Genomic DNA, 21,521 nt, shown 5'->3' on the forward strand with positions numbered 1-21,521 from the left:
ATCCCCTACTGTTGCAACCACACATGGCTCCCCTACCTCACTTTCAGCTATCCATCTGTGGATTCCCATAAGGCATCAGGCCACATGGAAATACAGGATGCTAGTTGCCTCAGCCCCAAGGGCTATGTTATGTCATCCCACCCTCTGAGGAGTATGGAGTGAGAGCTGGAGGAAGTAGGGGAAGCCAGAATGGTAAAGGCAGTGGCAGCCGGGTGGGAGACTGGGGGCCACATGATACTACTACAGCTGGGAGCCACATGATAACTTCACAGGCCCCATGCAACCCATGGGCCACTAGTTGGTCAGCCTCCAGTTATAACTATTGTTTTGTTGCTAATTTACTGTAAACGTGGTTATGTGGGGGGGAGGTGAAAACAGGCTTAGCACTTTTAATCGAACATTTTTTTACAAAGATACAGTATAAAGGTTCAGTTATTCAGTGTTAAAGAAAAGCCAGTGTTATTCTGCAAGTGTTAAAGGAAAAAATATGACAGAATTATTTCTAATAGCTCATACAGAAAACACAAAAGAAAAGGAATTGTATCTTGAAAAATGCACAGTATCTTGTTGTGTTACTTAAGGCAGCGAGACTTTAAGGTTTACCTTATGTGCCACATACATTGATTAAATACCAAATATATGGTGGCCATTTTTGACCATCATTTACTGTATTGATTTGTCAGCAGTGGAACTGTAATAAAAAGCCATTGATTTACTGTCCTTATTTGCTTATGGGCTTTTTTATTATTAATTTTATGCTTTGTTTCCTATTTTCTGATTATAATTTTTATGCTGCTGTTGTTTTTTTCTTTTTTAAGACAAGCCTGGTGCTCAGTGAAGTTGGAAAAGAGGAATGTACCATGGAACAAAGGAATGAAATAGTGAGCTGCTTCTTACCATTTCTTACTGAACGACAAGAGCTACGCAAAGAATGGACAGCAAGGTGAGAGTCCCACGGAAAAGAAAAATATAGCTAGGCCTTGAAATTGCGCTCACATGTGCACATGCGCGCGCGCACGCACACGCACGCACACACACACCCCTACCTGTCCCTAGGGGCATGCGGGGTCCGGGGCATATCAGCCCTTGCTGTGCCAGGAGGTGGTGAGCAGCCAGAGCACAGAGTGGGTGGGGAGAGCGGGGTGGCAAGCAGCAGGAGCATGGAGCCAGCAGTGGCTGCGGTGAGGCCTATACGGCACTGTCCACCAGGCCGTCCAAAGCATGGGTCCCAGGATGGTTGGCCCGATTCATGCCCCCCCCTTCCCGAGACAGCCTTACACACATGGACACACACGCACGCGCACACACACACTTCACAAACTCAAAAACACAAAGAGGAAGTTTACACGTTTTTGATATGCAAGTTGTACTGTTTACTAGTCTAGTAATGTTTCTGTCTGAGTTTAATAACTATATGTTTCTATATATGATCTCACAGTATTGCTGCAGTAGTTTATTTAATTGAAACCCTGATAAACAGCATATCCCCTGAAAAGAATGTACCCAACTTAATCATACTTCATTCAAAAGAGGTTTTACCTACTCTTCCAATAAATAATACTTGCTGGGATACCATGCTGATAAGTGCGGTTTAAGAACCTAAAAAAGAATAGATAGTATTATTGTCTGAATTTTACAAGTAGTTGCATTGTTGTTAATGCTTACACATATGCACAATCTAAATATCACCAGTGGGAATTCATATAATAGTGTCAGTGGGAGATGAGACTAGAGTTGAAGGGTAGGAGGGGGGAAGAATTTCCTGCTCTCCACCTTATTCAAATGGCTTACATTATATGTTTGACAGTGCTTTATGTATTCGACTATTGCTTCAGTATGGTCAATTTCTTCTGTTATTGCGCGCATGGAATTTTTACGCAGCAACAAAAAAGACAAAAAATGAGAGAGCATAATAAAATAAGGGAAGATGCAACTGTTGATTGACAAAAATAGATTAAAGGGTTCCAGCGTCTATATAGTGGATACATTTTTTTTAAAAAAACAGGTATTTCTTTTTACTGTATACATTTTTAGTTTATAATGAAACTATAACTGTGGTCAACTCTAGAGAACATAATTAGTGAAATGCATTTCAGTGACAATGGATAAATAATACTTTCAGCTGCTTATAAGTACTGTGCCTGTTCTGGTCAGCTGGCCTATTCACAAAAAATGAAAATTCACTAAAATAAATTTCCATTGTATGCCGCCATGGTTTGCTTCATGGAATTGCCCTTCTCTTTTAAGGCTCCTAAATAACTCACTCTTCCTTTAGCATTCTCAAATTTATTTAAATGCATGTATACTACTTATACATGTTTTAATAATATTTTGCTCTTGCTTTTTGAGGATCAGTTAAATGTAAAGACCTACTGTAATTGTGGGCCAAATTCTACTCTTGTATATGTACATATGTACTATTAAACTCAATAGGAGTCTTGTCTTTGTATCCAAGTTCTTATTAGCCCAACATATATATTCTGATGAGATTATGTTGATCAAGGTCATTATTTATTGGTGTGGTTTATTTCCAGTGCGCTGTGCTAAAAAGAAATTATTTTGTGTATTTTTTTATGGCTACAGAAAATTCTGGCAATTGACTTCTGTTTCAAAAAGTTAGTGGTGGCTATGAAACCTGGCTCTTGATTGGGTTTCCTGTATTTATTTTAACTGTTGTATGACCTCTAGAAACTCCTGGGTTTAAACACACCAATGCAGTAACACTTATTTGAACAAATTAGGAGCCTTGTCTGATAAGGTTTATTTTAGTTGATAGAAAAACAGACATTTTGATATCAATTAGTTTCAATTTTAGAATGGAAATTACCTCATGAAATGTAATTTGCTAGCTAGTACTTTGTACTATTCCTCACGTAATGTCACTTGACTTTCCAGTTAGTTTCCACCTTTCCAAAGAACTTTAAGCAATTTTTGTTTAAAATATTGGCTCCAGTATTTAAATATTGGATTTAATATAATTATTATTACTAGTAGTAGTAAATAATCTAAGTGATATATGGTTGTGTTGTAAACTAGGAAAGCACTAAGGGCTTTTCTTGGAATATATCACTTCAGTGGGGAGAAAAGGGGGGCCTTTCCAGGGACAGGTCAGCAATAAACAGTTGTAACAAATGGTATATCTTTTTAGTCTTCATTTGATATAACAGTAATTTCCAATATACCAGCAATCATGACAATAGTGACTTGTTTAAAAGGAGTCTGATTACATTGTTTCTGGCCTTTGCATACGACTAACAGTTTAATTAGAAGCTGGAGCCAGTATTAAAGGAGTAGATATAGTCTAGTCTCTGGCACCAAAAAAAATCTTTTTGGGGGGATCCTGGGAAAAAGCTTAAATAGCAGACAAAGTGCAGGCCTCTTTAAAACTAAACACCTGAAAGAAAATTTCAAGAGCGTGGTGTCTTGAAAGCTCAGAATGAAAGCATCCCTTGAGTATTAAATAACCATAATCCTTTTTTCATTTGATGTTCCCCATCCCAGTGACCTATCTAAGAGTCTCATCCATATGATCTACATAAACAGACTGTTACCATACACCTCACTTTGCCTCATCAAAGCTTCAGCTAGATGTCTGGAATGAAGCATTGACTGTGGTAGCCATCAAGCGTATGGTGGTGAAAGTTATAAAACATCCGCCATGGTAATAGCAAGCTGCCCATGTTTTAGAGATCAGTCTATTGTGTACTTTGGAATTACATGAGAAAAATGTGCTTGGACAGGAAATAATTAGCACTTGTCAAAGGGCAGGCAATAGGTTACAGTATTTTACTTTCAGCAGGCTATCAGGGGATCAGCTAGATTAGATAATAGAATTTTTTTCCTCTGGAAGTTAAATACAGATGACTCTAATTGCCTTACATTGCACATTAGAGAGCACATTATGAACAGTATAACTTCAAGAAATTTAGGTCAACTAAAAGAGAGCAGATGGCAAAAACTTTATGCACTTACATACTCTTAGAGTAATGAAACCGTTTTGTTGTTTCAGCAGGTTCACTTGTGTTTTCGATACCTTAAATGAAAAATATATGGACAGAACTGGTCATTCATTTTAAAGTGATTGTGCTTTTATGTAATATGAGTCTTTTGCATAGTGATTGGTTGATACTACATTGAATTTCTGTTACAGCACCACAGTTCAAATCACGCAGTCCTGCTTTTAGGGTTATGATATAGCACCTTCTAGCATCTAAAATGATATCTAAAAGGGCCTTTCAGATGCAAATTAATCTATATTGATTAGTAATACCTCAGGTAGGACTATATGAATGGTCTCTAAGTGTTAACAGAGATGGCCCAGAGTCTCTAAAGCATCACATTTGTTTGTAGTGCATGATAGTGTCTGATGGACAGGTTGTTATAGCTGTTAAAGAACTGCTGGAGCCCTTTGAACTGACCCCTTCTTGACCTCTGCTCACAGAAGGTCAGTCTTCAGTTTATAAAGTAGAAGGAACCTCAGCATCTACTGTAATGAATAGAAGCTAAAAAGAACAGCTGTGGAGTTTGAACCGACTGGGCAAACTGTTGTAGGCGTTTTAGGGTCACCATATGATAATGAAAATTATTACCAAATTATATGGAAGCTTAACAGCAATAGTGGGGAAGGAGAGGGTGGAGCCTAATGCATTGGGTTTGATAAATGAAGTGTGAAGTTACCCATCTGGCTCTAGACAGCTTTCTTTTTTTCTACAAAAGGGAAACATTTTAAAATAACCATGGTACATCTAGAATCAATGACCCATACAGAGAGCTGGAATAGATCAAGATTTAGTGGTGACTGTGGAAGAAATTATCATACAAAGTGAGACAGAGGTGTAGGGGGCAGGGGCGAAGGGTACAGTTCAATATTTGCACCTGATTTATTTTTCAGGAAACTCTTAAGATTTTATTTAAATAATGATGTTTTCTTGCTGATAAATGTTTCTTTTTAACGTGGCGGCAAGATGTGCAAGAGGTACACAGAATGAAAAATAATACTAAAAATATATTATGTAGCAGTAGTTTGGGTGAAAATGTGCTAACGTTTTAAAAGTGACCATTATAACTTTCCTGTCCAAAAATGCACAAAAATATGTAATACAGTTTAATAAAACTGGTGGTTTTCATTCTTAATAATATCTTTATCATATCTCTAATGTTTTCTGACAGGTGTGTTTGTTGTACTCCTTTTGCTTTGCTTAATTTAGCAATCCTTTTACTGTATTTTGTGAATGAATACATTTGTTTTCACACTGCCCTGTCATGAAGAAAATAAGTTTGCTTTCTAAAAGGCAACACCAGTTAATGACATCAAAATAACAAATTGGTGGTAAATGTGAGGGGGTGAGGCTATTGCTATTAAAAACAAAAGCCAAAATGAAGTATGTTCACTATAATCCTACTTTGTATGAAATGTTGGTTTCATAGTTTCTAGGGTCGGAAGGGACCTGAGCAGATCATCTAGTCCGACCCCCTGCCATGGCAGGAAAGAATACTGGGGTCAAACGACCCCAGCAAGATGTTCATCCAACCTCCTCTTAAACACCCTCAGGGTAGGAGCCTGCACCACTTCTCTTGGAAGCTGGTTGCAGACCCTAGCCGCCCTGACAGTGAAGTAGCGCCTCCTGATATCTAACCTAATCCTACCCTCTGCCAGCTTGTGACCGTTATTCCTGGTCACTCCTGGTGGTGCTCGGGGGAACAGTGACTCCCCCAGTGCCCGCTGATCCCCCCTGACTAGTTTATAACAGGCCACAAGTTCCCCCCTCAGCCTTCTCTTTTGGAGGCTGAACAGGTTCAGGTCCCGTACCCTCTCCTCATAGGAAGGCCCTGCTGCCCCCTGATCATACGAGTCGCCCTCCTCTGGACCCTATCCATGCTGTAGACATCTCTCTTGAAGTGTGGTGCCCAGAACTGGACGCAGTACTCCAACTGCGGCCTGACCAGTGCCGCACAGAGGGGGAGGATCACCTCTTTGGACCTGCTCGAGATGCATCTGTGGATGCATGCCAAGGTGCAGTTGGCCTTCCTGACTGCCTCCCCACACTGCCAGCCCATGTTCATCTTGGAGTCAATGATGACCCCAAGATCCTTTTCCGCCTCCGTGCTGACAAGAGGGGAGTTCCCTAACCTGTAGGTATGGTGCCGGTTGTTCCTCCCAAGGTGCATCACCTTGCACTTGTCTGTGTTGAAACCCATCCTATTCTTATCCGCCCACCCTTGTAACCTGTCTAGGTCTGATTGTAGCCTGTTGCATCCTTCCAGTGTGCCCACGTCCCCCCACATCTTAGTGTCATCAGGAGATTTGAACAGGGTGCTTTTTACCCCCTCGTCCAAATCACTGATGAAGATGTTGAACAGCGCGGGCCCGAGGACCAAGCCCTGCGGAACCCCACTGCCCATGTCCTTCCATGTTGAGAAGGACCCATCCACTTCCACCCTCTGGGTGCAGGCCTCCAGCCAGTTAGCGACCCAATTGACTGTGTGGGTGTCTACACCACAGCCCCCCAGTTTCTTAATGAGAACGGGGTGAGAGGCAGTGTCAAAAGCCTTCCGGAAGTCCGGGAAGACTATATCCACTGCTACCCCTGCATCTAATGATCTGGTGATCTGATTGTAAAAGGCCACCAGGTTGGTCTGACAGGACCTGCCACTGATGAACCCATGTTGGTTGCCCCTAAGCCTGCAGTCCCCTGCTGGCCCCTCCTGGATGTGTGCCAGCATAATTTTTTCAAACAGTTTGCCTGGGATCGAGGTAAGACTAACCGGCCTATAGTTTCCTGGGTCCTCCTTCCTCCCTTTTTTGAAGATGGTTGGCCCTCTTCCAGTCCTCTGGTACCTCACCAGAGCACCACGAGCGCTCATAAAGCCGTGCCAGGAGACTTGCAATGGCCTCGGCCAGTTCCTTTAGAACTCTAGGGTGGAGATCATCTGGGCCGGCTGACTTGAATACGTCCAACCCCTCCAGAAGCTCCCTAACTAAATCCTCACTAACCCGTGGCCCAGGTGTGCCTCCCCTGGGGCCCGAGGGGGTCCCATCAGGGAGGTGGCTGTTCTGGTCCCTACTGTAGGAAGACGGAGGCAAAGAAATCATTAAACATGTTAGCTTTGCCGTCTGGTGTGATGACCAAGTTTCCCAATGCATCCTGCAAGGGCCCCACATTACCCGGGACCTTCTTTTTACCCCCTATGTATTTAAAAAAGGACTTCTTATTGTCCTTAATCTGGGAAGCTAGTCCCAGTTCCATCTCTGCCTTGGCCTTCCTAACTACCCCCCTACATCCCCAAGCAGCCACAGAATAGTCCTCCCTGGTGATGTCCCCTTCTTTCCATTGGGTGTAAGCCTCCTTTTTAGCAAGGAGACATTCCCGGATGCTTTTGGTGAGCCACAGAGGCTTGTGTGCTCTCCTGCTCCCTTTGATCCTCATTGGGATTACCTTCCTTTGGGCTTGGAGGATCGTCTCCTTAAGGAGCGACCACTCTCCTTGGACACCTAGCTCCCCTCCCCTCCCGGACCTCAGCACTTCTCCAACTATCCTCCTTAGCTCGTTGAAGTTTGCCCTTCTAAAATCTAGGGCCGCTGCCTTACTGCATGCCTTTGCCACCTTGCACTGGATGGTGAATTCCAGCAGGCGATGATCGCTGTCGCCCAGGTGGTCGAGCACCTGCAGCCCCCTCACCAGGTCATCACCCGTGGCCAGCACTAGGTCCAACAAGTCATCTCCCCTGGTGGGGCTGTGCACCTCTTGGGTTAGATGGAGGTCCTGCACTCTGGCCAAGAACCTACGTGAGCATTCAGACCTGGCTGACTGTTCTTCCCAGCAGATGTCCGGGAAGTTCAGGTCCCCCATGACTATCACATCCTTAGCCTTCACTACCTCTGTGAGCTGACCCAAGAATTCCTGGTCAAGCTCTTCGCCCTGGTTGGGAGGTCTGTAGTAGACTCCCACCGTTAAGTCCCTTTCCCCTCGACTGCCTTGTACTCTAACCCAAAGCACTTCAGAGTGCCGCTCCCCTGACTCCTTACTAATTGAAGAGGATGTGTATTCCTCCTTAATATAGAGTGCCACACCCCCACCTCTCTTTTCTATCCTGTCCCTCCTGTACAGCCTTTAGCCCTTGACATTCACTGCCCAATCATGCGTTGCATCCCACCATGTTTCCATAATCCCCACTATGTCCGGGCTGGTGTCAGCCAGCAGGAGGGTGAGTTCCTCCTGCTTGTTGCCCATACTACGAGTGTTTTTGTAGAGGCATTTGAGGCCTCCCGTGGGTGCGTGTACTGACCCCCTAGTCCCAGCGTTACCCTGGCCCCATCTGTTACTTATTTATTTGCTTTGTTCGTTGGTCTGGGCTGGGCTGTAGTTGTGGGTGCTGTTTGGTCTGGCAGTCTGATGTTTCCTCTGCCCTCATCTTCCCCTTCCCCCGATGAGCCTAGTTTAAAGCCCGCCGGAGGAGGTCCGCCAACCTAGAAGAGAACACACGCTTACCTTTAGGGGAAAGCTGGAGCCCATCCCATCCCAGCATGTTTCTCGTCGTGATGTGCCGGTCATGGCTGAGGAAGGCAAAGCCCTCCTCGAAGCACCATTCCTGCAGCCGCCAGTTGGTCTCCACGATGCACGTTTCATGCCGTCTGCCTTGTCCACTCACTGGCAGGATAGAAGAGAAAACCACCTGTGCACCCATCTCCTTCAGCACGCACCCCAGAGCATGGTAGTCCTCCATCAGGCAATCAGGGCTCCTCCTGGCTGCATCATTAGTGCCCACATGGACTAGGACCATGGGGTAATAATCGGTGGGCTGGATTACGGGTTGGAGCATCCCTTTCACGTCCTGAATCCTCGCTTCAGGTAGGCAGTATACCTCGCATGCCGAGGGGTCCCGGCGACAGATGGGGCTCTCCGTACCTCTCAGGATGTATTCACCAATGACAATCACGTGACGCTTCTTTCTCCTGGCCTTCTTGCCTCCTTCGGCTTGCATGGGACGTAGTGAGCGTGGAGTTGCCTCCTCCCTGGTTTCGTCCTCTCCTTCCTCCTCCTCCTGGGCTGCCGGGGCTTCGTACCTGTTCTCCAACTGGACTGGAGGAACTGGTGTTGCTGTGTCTTGAGCAGCCCTGGCACAGGAGGTGACTGTCTGCCACTTAGCAGTGGAGGGCTCATCTTGAGGTGTATCCTCCTTGGTCATACAACCCTGCAGGGAAAAAAAATATCTGTCAATTTCCTTCTCTACCTCCCTGATTCCCCTCAGCCTCCTAACCTCCTCCTGGAGCTCCCTCACCCACGCTTCCAGGACCCTAAGGCGGGCGCCTGCAGGACAGGTGTGGGGGTCTCCAGTCCCTGCCCCCCCCAGGCCTGTTGTATGAATCAAATTCTGATCTCCACTCCACTCCACTCCATTGAGATCTCCAATGACCCCTTTATCTTTAGAGGAGTTAAGATTTTAGAAGAACAAAGGGTTTGTAGATGATGTAATGAAGTTAAAGTTTGACTAGAAAAAGTTAAATGTGTTTATAATGTTAACAATTCCTTGGTTGGTAAAAATAATGGTCAATCAAATCTTGAAGTCCTAACTTTGGTCTTACTAAGCCCTTAGTAATGCCCTAATGAAAAGAATAATGACTGAAAGAAAATAAGGCAAAGGTAAACAAAGAATTATTTTATTTTAGTTTATGCAACAAAAAGCACAGGAGAATGTTAAATGATTAAATCTTGTAAGAATCAATACCTTAAATCCAAGTTCCTTGGCTCATTGAAATCATACAATGGAAAAATCCATTTTATGAGATCGTTAATACAACTAATAATGCTTGTGAGATCAAATCACTTTATAATTTTATATCTTTTCATGTCTTTTTTTATATAAGACTAAAGTCTTACTCATTTTTATGGCAAACTCCATCATATAAGTTTTTTTTTATTTGAGCACTATCTTTCTTCACATAGCAACACTAGTTCTTTAGCTTCTAATATCATCTGACTTCGCAAATTTGTCACTGTCAGACCTCTATAAAAAGTCTTTTGATTTTGAAACTGCAGTTCTTAATATCTCTAACATTCTATATATTAGCAAAGTACTTGAGAAAGAAACCTGCTGTCATTTCTATCAGTTTTGCCTTGTAGCTGCTCTTCCTGCTATCCTACTAGTCTCTAAGTGAAACTCCTACTTCCCTGTTACAATTCTTCATGTTTATTTAAAGGCATGGACCACTGTATTCTGAAGCTAGGCATATGTCTTTGGTTCATTCCTGACACAGTTTCAAGTTTTCTTTCCAAAATCTCATTCTTGTACCAGATTCTTCTGTTGTGGAGGGCTTTACAGGATACACCTTCAGGCTTTGGTTTCCTTCTTTATGCATTCTCCCACCTAGCCTTTTATTTCTACTTTTAATATATAATACTTTTAGCGTCAACTGTGTATATATTTTTTTACTTCACATAATTCATCCCTTTTCTTGTCCTGTCCATGTGATTTCACTGTCCCATTTTCACCTAACCTTGGAAGATTATTCAAGTTAAATTACTAGTTTCCCTCATATTAAACTTCCTCTTTTCTACCATTTCCTATTGCCCTTACTTCTCTGTTAAACGTTACACACTTTGAGAAGGTTGAGTTAACAGTAACACAAGTAACCCATTGAATCCCCCACATTACAAGTAGGCAAGATAGGCAAAAATAACCAAAACAACATAGAACATAGAGATTCCTAATAGTATTGATCAGCAAAAATAGAAGATTGTCATAATGTCCTTTTTGGTCCCTGGGAGAATTGGGAACTGGGTATATTATGTTTCTTCTAAAAGAAATCTGAATCCCATTTGAGTCTATCTGTCTCCAAGGATACACTTAATGAAATAAGTCCCCTGCTCCCATGAAAGCAATAGTCTCATTTTGAAGGAGGCAATGACAGAGATACTATTTGAGAGCTATATTTTAGGTTTACCTCATTGCTAAAAGTCCTGCCTCTCAGCTATGCAATTAATTACATCAGGAATACTTGCATTATAAGAAGTACATACACTTGAAGGTCTTTAGGAAACCTTATGTTCTCTGTTTCTGCAGTGTCTAGCAGAGTTGGGTTGTAGCTTATGACCAGGGTTCCTGTGTGCTGGTCATCTAAACAAGAAATAACAATAACATTAATATAAAGTTGATACTCCAAAAACATACACGCTAAATCAGGAATTAGTTAGGTCTGATCTTTTTTTCAGTGCTTTATGACTTTTGAAGAAAATCTTTATGGTTTTTCTTTTTTCATGCTTTTTTTTAATATTGGAATTTCATGTCTTGTCTACCTTGGAAAACATTCTGGAAGATTAAGGGAACTAGTAGTTCTTCTGTTAGCTCAAGTCTTGGGGATCTCTGTGCTGTGGATCTAAAGATCCAAACCATCTTAGAGAGGAAGGTTAGTTGTACCCCGGCTGAGCCTTGCAAAGCTGTGCCTTAATTCTGTCTACTGTCATCAATTATCTGTCTGCTCTAGGACAAGTCACTTAGGGCAAGATGTTTCAGGGATATATAGCCTTAAAATGGGAGTTTCAGAAACACCTATATGTCTAACGCCTGCTAGAATTTTTAAATACCCAGTGGCCTCTCTCAACCTCAACTCTTCCTCTGCAAAATGACAACAGTAATTCTATAGCTTGGAGTAGTGTTATGAAGTTTAAATACATTAAGTAGTCTTAAATATTCAGACACTATAGCAGTGGGAGCTGTTTTAATAGCATCACAAATGTCAAACATAACACCTGAAACTTTGTTTTGGTATTTTGTTAATGGCTGGTTAACTAACATGCAAATAAAAAGTTCTTTTATTTTGGAATTCAGTATGTATGTTTTTTAAGGAGGGGGCTCCACTTTGCCTCTATACCATACCTGATAGGCTTGTCCATCATGTAGACTTCATCTGTTACTGACTGTGTCTGCAACAGGTGCAGTTGGCGTGATGCTGTAGATAATTAAGTAACAAACTGAGACAAGGACAAAATCACATCAACTATTATGGACATCTGAGTTAATGAATCTCCCAGCAAAGAAGGGAGGAACCAACATTTGGTTTCTCCTTTTAAATAACAGAAATTATCAATCCCCCATTATGTAGCAAAAAGCAGTGTTTGTGGAAAAAGTTTTCTGAGTACCACATCTTTAAATGTGAATCCATTTTACACTATGAATTTTGATGCTGCTACTGCTCGATCAGGAAGAGTATTTGAAGAAGTTTGAGAGTCCAAATTTGCAGCTTTCCAATGAGTGTACCATGGAGTTTCAGGTCTCCTGCTACTATTACACTTGAAGGTCAGCTGCTCTGACTTACCTTTGACTTCTCCGCAGTTGCTTATTGCCAGACGTTTTTGCCGGCTAGTCACCCTTTTTCTTCCTGCCTCTGTCTTTTATCTGTTTCTTTCAAAAGTCTTTGAAATGGTGAATGGGTACAAGTACTCTAAAGTTCAGTGAGAAGACTGCTTGACTTAAATACTGATGTTTAGCAGCTATTGCTACTTTCTTTGTAACTCTTTTTACGTTTTATCTTTGAGAAAACCTTCAGAACCTTTTAAAACTTTGTTTACAGAAACTATTGTATTCATGCTAGTGATGCAGTAACAGCAGTGAAAACTGTAGGTGCAAAAAGAATGGGATTCTTTAAAAAAAACTATTTAAAGGACTTAAACATATTGTATTATAGGTGCATCTATTAAAACTTTGTCGAAGCACTTAAATTTCCATTACTGTCCTTTTTTGGGTCGTGTGAGCTGCTTCATTACAGCATGGTGGAGCCCACTTCATCATCTTATTTCATCCTAGAAGTCACAAAATGAACAATATAGACAGCCATAATACCCAACACTTTGACAACTCTCACATAAAAATATATGGTACTTCTTTTTTTCTTTGCTTCCACACCTACTTTTGTACATATCTGCCAGGTTTTAAGAGGTCAGTCCAATGTCTTGAGAAATGATGCCGATTTAGCTGTCATAATGCTGCTATTAAAGTTTCGAATCCAAAAGCAGTCTTGGTGATTCAGGTCCCAAGTTTTTGGCTAATAGATATTCTGTTGAAATAGCTTCAGTTTGAGACAGGTCATTTACATACTTTATAATGTAAAGCAACTATAATTGATATAAAAATCAGTATAATTTGTTATTATTATTAGAGTGTGATATGAATTCACTAGGGCTATGCAAAGGTTTGGTAGTCAATTCAATTCGGAGGAGATTTCACCTGATTCAATGCCCAAATCTCCGAATCCAAATCAAATCAGGAGACCCATAAAAAGGTCTGAATTGAATCAAAAACATCTATATTGATTAGGAAGGATTTGGAGGTTTGGAAGGCAGGCTTGCAGGAAACAGAAACTGAGAAGAGGGGTGGGGAAGAGGGGAGAAAAGGCTGCTTTGATACTGACATCTGTAGCTGGCCAGTGACTAATCTTTCCCCAAGTTCCCTTTCAGTCACAGTGCTCTGGGGGAGGGATGTAGAAACAACATATAAAGCTGTGTGTGAAGTGATCTGTTTCTGTGCCTTTTGTGAGCTGACAGGTTGCAACGGTGGGCGGATGAGAATAGGATGGGGTTTAACACTGATAAGTGCAAGGTGTTGCACATGGGGAGGAAGAACCGGCACCACACTTACAGGTTGGGGAACTCTCCTCTTGCCAGCACGGAGACGGAAAAGGATCTTGGAGTCGTCATTGACTCCACGATGAACATGTGCCGGCAGTGTGGGGAGGCAGTCAAGAAGGCCAATCGTACCCTATCATGCATCCACAGATGCATCTCGAGCAGGTCCAGGGAGGTGATCCTCCCCCTCTATGCGGCACTGGTCAGGCCGCAGCTGGAGTACTGCGTCCAGTTCTGGGCGCCACACTTCAAGAGGGACGTGGACAATATGGAAAGAGTTCAGAGGAGGGCCACTCGTATGATCAGGGGTCAGCAGGGCAGGCCTTATGAGGAGAGGCTACGGGACCTGAACCTGTTTAGCCTCCACAAGAGAAGGCTAAGGGGGGACCTTGTGGCCTGCTACAAACTGGTCAGGGGGGATCAGCAGGTATTGGGGGAGTCCCTGTTCCCCCGTGCGCTGCCAGGAGTGACCAGGAATAACGGTCACAAACTGGCGGAGGGTAAGTTTAGATTAGATATTAGGAGGCGCTACTTCACAGTCAGGGTGGCTAGGGCCTGGAACCAGCTTCCAGGGGAAGTGGTGCAGGCTCCGAGCCTGGGGATTTTTAAAAGGAAGTTAGATGAGCACCTTGCCGGGGTCATCTGACCCCGGTGCTCTTTCCTGCTAAGGCAGGGGGTCGGACTAGATGATCTACCTAGGTCCCTTCCGACTCTAGCTACTATGAAACTATGAAACTATCTGTCTTGCAGCAGCAGCAGCATCTGAAAAGTTCTGGCTTGGTAGCACTAGCTAGTCTCTTGCTAGCAAGTTGTATCTAATTCTTTCCTACTTACCCTTGCCTAGCATCCCTTATTGTTATCGCTTTCAACTTATTCTTCCCCCAAAATTCCCTTTTTTGTTCTTGTTAATCTGTCTTTTTTTTCCCCTGCACAAAAAGAAATCTCTGTTTTCCCAACACTCTCATCACTGTGTGTGTGCGTGTGCGCGCACACACACACACACACACACACACACACACACACACACACACACACACACACACACACACACACACACACACTGCAGCACACCAAACATGAAGCATATGGAAAGGCAGGTACCAGGTCTTCTGGCAGGAGAGGAAGAGGGGGCAGAGGAAGAGCTGCAAGTCCCTTCTCTCCCCCCCAACCTTCTTTCCTGGCAGCAGTGAGCCTTCTGCTGCTAGTGGGAGCAGTGCCTTCACCTGTACCACCTCCACTAACACCAGTAATAACCACCACCACCATCTCCACCCCAATTTCAGTTCCCAGCATGTGGGGTGGAAATGGTGGTGGTGGTTATTACTGGTGTTAGTGGAGGTGGTACAGGTGAAGGCACTTCAGTTCCCAGCATGTTGAGCCTTCTAGTGCCAGAGGAGGAGCTGGTGGATCTGGAAGCAGAGAGGCTGAGTGCCATAGCTAAGGAAATTCTAGAAAAGGAGGGGGAATCTTGAGTTTGTGCTCCACACCCCTCAAAGTTCCCCTACAAGCAGATCTCTTCTAGAAGGCACTTCAGAGGAGGTTGTGGGGGCAGGTGGCTCAGTTCCTCCTGTTGTTCTGCCTCTGCCTGGTGAGGAGGCAGATAAGGTAGGATCCCCACCCTTAACCCAGAAGCAGCTGGGTAGTGTAATGTGGGATCATTTTGAGGTGACACATGATCCCAGGTTTGCTACCTGCCAGCACTGTCAAAAACAGATCAGCCAGGGCAAGGAGGTGAAAAACTTCACCACCACCACAATGCTGCTGCATCTCGGGAGACAGCACCCCTCTGCCCCTGTTCCTCTTCAGCCTGACACCAGTGGGAGTGTGCCCCAAATGAAGTCACCCTCTCACTTCAAAGCCCCTATCCCCATGAAGCAGAGGTAGGCCACCCTGGACCAGTGGGGGAAAGGCGGAGACAAAGGGGTTCTCAAGGTCACCTGGAGCACTGGGGAGATGATTGCTCTGGATGGCCAGTCCTTCTCCTTTGTTGAGTATCCAAGGTTCAGGCAGCTCATGGCATTCATGGCCTTATCATACCAAGTGCCCGCACACACCACCTTTAGCAGGACAGTGGTGCCCTCCCTGTATAAGGCATACAGGGAGAACTTGAGGGAGGAGCTGTGGAAAGCAAGGTGAACAGGTAGCTTTGCACTTCACTTCGGCTGTCTGGGCAGCTGAGGTGGAGATCATAGAATCTTAGAATCAATGAGTCAGAAGGGACCTAGACAGATCATCTAGTCCAACCCCCTGCCATGGGCAGGAAGGAGCACTGGGGGTGGGAAGGATCATAAGAGCCCAGCCAGGTGCCTATCCAGTCTCCTCTTGAAGATTTCCAGGGAAGGTGAGAGCACCACCTCTCTGGGAAGCCTGTTCCAGGCTCTGGCCACCCTTACAGTAAAGTAGTTCTTCCTAATACCTAACCTAAACTTATCCTCCCTCAGCTTGTGGCCATTGTTCCTGGTGACTCCAAGGGGGGCCCTGGTGAACAGACTTTCCCTGAGTCCCTGCTGGTGACCCTTGATGAAGTTGTAGGCAGTCACAAGATCCCCTCTCAGTCTCCTCTTGTGGAGACTGAAGAGATTCAGGTCCCTCAGCCTCTCCTTATAGGGCTGGCCACAGAGGCCCTCAACCATATGAGTGGCCCTTCTCTGGACCTTCTCCAGGTTTCCCATGTCCCTCTTGAAGTGCAGCGCCCAGAACTGGATACAGTACTCCAGCTGTGGCCTGACCGGCGCCACATAGAGGGGGAGCAAGACCTCTCTGGACCTGTTAGTGATGCCCCTGTTGATGCATGACAGGGTGCGGTTGGCTCTGCGTATTGCTTCATCGCATTGGCGACTCATATTTATCCTGGAGTCAATCCTGACTCCAAGATCCCTCTCTACCTCTGTGCTGCGGAGAGGGTCAGCCCCTAACCTATAACCGTAATGCTGATTCCCTCTCCCCAGGTGCAGCATCCTGCACTTGTCCTTGTTGAACCACATCCTGTTCAGATCCGCCCACTTCTCTAGTCTATCCAGATCTGCCTGGATGCGGTGTCTGCCTACCGCTGTATTCACTTTACCCCACAGCTTGGTATCATCAGCGAACTTGAACAGGGTGCTCTCCACACCCTTGTCCAGGTTGCTAATGAAGATATTGAACAGCACTGGCCCAAGGACCGAGGCCTAGGGGACTCCACTGCCCATACCCTCCCAAGTTGACATCAACCCGTCCACCACCACCCTCGGTGCGCCCCTGGAGCCAGTTTGCCAGCCATGTGATCGTGCATTCATCAATGCCGCAGTCCCTCAGCTTGCCCACCAGAAATGGGTGGGACACTGTGTCAAGGGCCTTCTGGATGTCCAAGAAGATAACATCGACTTCCTCCTTCCCGTCTAAACTCTTTGTTACCTGGTCATAGAAAGAGACCAGCTTCGTCAGGCAGGATCGGCCTTGCATGAACCCATGCTGGTTACCCTTCAACATCACTTCCCCTGCAGGGCTCTCACAAATGTGGCCCTTGATAAGTTTTTCAAAGACTTTCCCCAGGATAGAAGTGAGGCTGACTGGCCTGTAGTTGCCAGGCTCTTCCTTCCTCCCCTTCTTGAAAATAGGGACCACATTGACCCTTTTCCAGTCCTCGGACTTGGCACGAGCACCAGGAGTCCTCGAACAGCTGTGCCAATGGCTCTGCGATGACACCAGCCAATTCCCTCAGCACCCGTGGATGAAGGTCATCTGGGCCTGCCAACTTGGACACATCTAAGCTCTCCAGGTAGTCCTTAACTAGGTCTGAACTAACAGTCGGGGGACTCGCATCCTTCCTAGGCCTCTCTACGCTATCACCCAAGGGCACCCGATTGTCTGCAGACAAGAACACAGAGGCAAAGAACTTGCTGAAGATTTCTGCCTTCTCTTGCACTTCCGTCACCATCTGCCCTGCCCTGCCCTGCCTTGTAGGGGTCCAGTGTTACCCCAAGACTTCTTCTTGCTACCTTGAAAAAGGACTTCTTGTTATCCTTAATCCCAGAAGCTAATCTAAGCTCTAGTGCTGCTTTACCCTCCCTTACCAAATCCCTACAAGCTCGGGTCAGGGAGGTGTATTCCTCCTTTGTCCCTGCCCCCTGCTTCCATCACCAGTACACTTTTTTTCTTTGCCCTCAGGCCAGCCTGGATATCTGCTCTCAGCCATGAAAGTTTCTTGGACCCTTTTCCTGCCTTCCTGCTCAGAGGAATTGCATCCTGCTGCGCCCCAAGGATAGCCTCCTTGAGGAAGGACCACCTTTCCTGGACCCCCATACTAGCTACCCCCTGGGCTCCGAGTGCCTCCCTGACTACTGCCCTGAGCACATCGAAGTTGGCTTTCCTAAAGTCAAGCATTTGTGCTGTGCTAGTTACCCTCCTCATCTTTCTCTGAATAGCAAACTGGATCATTTCATGATCACTGTCCCCTAGCCTCTCTTGTACTAGCACCTTCCCCACCAGGTCATCCCCAGAGGCTAACACCAGATCCAGGACAGCTTTTTCTCTAGTGGGGACGAGTACCTCCTGCACGAGGTGTAGGTCCTGTACGCACGTCATGAACCTTCGTGAGTGGCTAGACCTGGCCAACTGCTCCTCCCAGTTGATGTCAGGGTAATTCATATCCCCCATGACCACAACATCCTTTGCACGCACAGCCTCCCCCAGCTGCCTGGAGAATTCCAGATCCAGGTCTTCTTCCTGATGTGGTGGCCTGTACTAAACCCCTACCACCAGATCTCTCTCTTCTGCCCTCCTTGAAGTTTGACCCACAGGGTCTCAGTTAAGCCTTCCTCTGGTCCCATTTGAAAGGTAGAACTGATATACTGTTCCCTAACATAAAGCGCAACCCCCCCACCTTTTCCCCCCTTCCTATCTCTTCTAAAAAACCCATAGCCCTCTATGTCTATTGCCCAGTCAAAAGTTTCATCCCACCATGTCTCCACTAGGCCAACCAACTAGGTTGATTTTATTACTTGCAAGCAGGAGTGCAAGCTCCTCCTACTTGTTCCCCATACTTCTTGCATTAGTGAAGAGACACCTTAATCTCCCCGAGAGAGCCCTGGGTACCCCCCTTCCTGAGAGACAACTGGTCACCTGGTATATGCCTGAGCTCTTACCTGGGCAGGTCCTACACCTGGTTGAGTTTTCTCTTGCTCCTGTGGATCCCCATCCCCCAACGAACTTAGTTTAAAGCCCACCGGAGGAGGTCAACTACCCTGTAAGAAAACAAACTCTTACCTTTGGGGGAGAGATGGAGACCATCACACCCCAGGGCACCCTCTACTCTGAAGTACGGGTCATGGTCCAGGGAGCCAAATCCGGCGTGACGACACCAACTCCGAAGGCGCCAGTTCACCTCACGGATGCAGGTGCTCTGCCACTGACTGCCTCCACTAGCTGGGAGGAGGGACGAAAAGACCACCTGGGCCCCCAACTCTGTAAGCTTGGCCCCCAGAACCACATAGTCATCCATGATTTGGTCTGGACTACTCTGGGCCGCATCATTGGTTCCCACATGGATGAGGACCATAGGATAGTAGTCGGAAGGCCGGATGAGGTCAGTGATCTTCCCTGTGATGCCCCTAATCTTGGCTCCTGGGAGACGGTACACTTCTTTCACATTGGGGTCCTTGTGGTGGATGGGTCCCTCCATTCCTCTGGGGAGGGAGTCCCCTATGATGATGACCCACCGTCTCTTCCTCTGGGTCACTGGATGATGCTCAGTTGGTACAGATGCCAGCTTGTTGGATGAGAGCGTGGCTTCATCCCTTCCTTCCTCCTCATGCCCAGTCTCCTCCAGCGCTGCCAGGGCTGCATACCTGTTCCCCAGTTGTACTGGGGTGACAGTTGATGCAGCTACGCACCACCTGTGATGCCGCCTGGCCCTGGAGGTGACCGTCCTCCATTCGCCTCCTGCAGACCCCTGGGTGGTGACAGCCTGAGGGGACAAGCCCTGCAGAGAGAGAAAGTAGCCGTCAATCTTGTCCTCCATGGCCCTGATCCCCTGCAGCCTGCTCGCCTCCGCCTGGAGCTCTCTCACCTGCCCCTCCAGCGTCGCAATCCTGGCACAGGTGGGACAGGTAAGAGAAGCCCCCACCTCTGTGTCCCCCCACGGCCCCAGGGACCAAGCCAGGTAGCCCGCACAGGCAGGTGGCCCCACCTGCGTGGAAGCCCCACCGGTCCTCGGGCCAGGAGGCGGTCGTGGGGCAGAAGCCCTGGCTGCACTCTGTGTGACAACTCCCATGCTCTCACCCCCATGCACTTACCTGGAGACAACCTGTGCCACCGCTGTTGGCTCTTCCACTGCCTGTGGCCTCTCGTGCGCCTCCCAGCAGAAACCCCAGCGCAAACTCCGGCATGGCCCTAAAGGGCGCATTTGCGCTCCCTGTTTGCGCAACGTGGGAGCACGGCTCCTGCCCAGCATGGCTAAATAGCGTCAGGCGGGGAAAGAGTCCCTTGCCCGATAGCCTGCACCTGGCCCCACTCACTCCCTTCCCCCGGCTCACCTCCTCGTGCTCGTGCAGGATCGCTGCTGCTGCTGCTGCTGTCACCGCCGCCTCCTCAAGGGTTGGGGGATACCTGGGACATGTGCGCTCCCTCCAGCGTTCTCAGCCGAGATCAGGCCAACCTCTGCCTCATAGGACACAGGTGCAATCAGTCAAGGTGCTGGTGGGCTCTCCTTCAAGCGGAGGTGATGGATGAATCCCACACAGCAAGGGAGATCATGGTGGCCATGAACCACATGGTGCAGGGGTGACTTGTTGGGCAGGGTGAGCTCACCCACAGGTTCATGGTCACCGACAACAGGGCCAGTATGGTGAAGGCAGTGCATGATGCCAACTCTGTTGGCATCCACTGTGTGGCACAAAACTTTCACCTCATAGTCAGAGATGTCTTGTAGGGGGTCGTGGCTCCTGGTAACAGTGCCACCACTACCACTACCAGCCAGCTCATTTCGAAATGCAGGAAGGTGTTGGTCTACTTCCACCAGAGCATCAAGCGGGGGAAGATGCTGCAGCACAAACAGCAGAGCTGAGCATCCTGCAGCAGAAAATCATGCAGGATATGGAGACTTGGTGGAACTACTTATACCTGATGCTTGAAAGGCTGGTCAAGCAACAGAAGCCCATCCATGAGATGGCCTTGGTCAGGGAGATTGGGATCAATGGCCCCCTTAACAAAATGAGTGGGATACCATCTCTCAGATCTTGGTGGTCCTCAAGCCATTCCTCGAGGCCACCAAGAACATCAGCACTGGCGATGCTCTCCTTAGCCAAGTGATCCCCATAGTGAAGGAGCTTGAGAATGAAATGGAGTAGTTCCAAGAGATTGATGTTCTTCGCTGGGGCAAGCCACTTTCACCAGAGATGCAGGCACTGGTGAAGCAGCTGAAGGAGGGCATAAAAGAACAGCTGGACCTTTTCTGGTCCAGTACAGTCCATGTGCTGGTGGGCATGTGTGACCCGAGGGTGAAGGGGAGTATCTGCAACAGCAAAACCCTCAATCACTAGAGAGAGGTGCTGGTAAACAGAGGCAGGGAGGCAGAAGGGCAGAGGCAGGGGGACATGGAAGAAGGGGATCCACTTTCCCATGCCAGCACTCCAACCACCAGCAAATCTCCTCCACCACAGCCACTCCCAATGTGGGCCAAGAGCATGGCTTCAATGTTGGGGTCCAGATAGGTAGCTACCAAGGCCTCCGCACTATCTCACCAAGGATGTGGAGCTGCTGCACTGTGACCCCCTTGGCCTTGGCCTATTAGGCAACCCACAGCCAGGTGTGGCTGGATCTGGCCACGGTTGCCCAGAAACACATATTGTGTCCACTGACCTGTGTTCCAAGCAAGAGGGTGTTCAGCATTGCTGGGAATGTTGTGACACTGCACTTCCTTGGATC

General features: G+C 46.7%; 1 protein-coding gene across 7 annotated transcripts in view; it reads left to right on the plus strand.

The window, feature by feature from the left end:
• The window catches only part of FTO (FTO alpha-ketoglutarate dependent dioxygenase), a 437,735-nt gene that overhangs the window by 214,674 nt on the left and 201,540 nt on the right, over positions 1-21,521 (plus strand). For 6 of the 7 annotated variants that reach the window (XM_090063582.1, XM_090063584.1, XM_090063580.1 and 3 more), the window contains one exon: positions 819-943. In XM_090063582.1, the coding sequence (XP_089919708.1) occupies positions 819-943 (125 nt within the window). Of the gene's footprint in view, positions 1-818; positions 944-3,501; positions 5,168-21,521 lie in introns of those variants that run through there. The other variant, XM_090063578.1, reaches the window with a different exon arrangement.

This window comes from Crocodylus siamensis, chromosome 9 (assembly GCF_052110815.1).
Source record: "Crocodylus siamensis isolate JL-2025a chromosome 9, ASM5211081v1, whole genome shotgun sequence".
Classification (NCBI taxonomy): domain Eukaryota; kingdom Metazoa; phylum Chordata; order Crocodylia; family Crocodylidae; genus Crocodylus; species Crocodylus siamensis.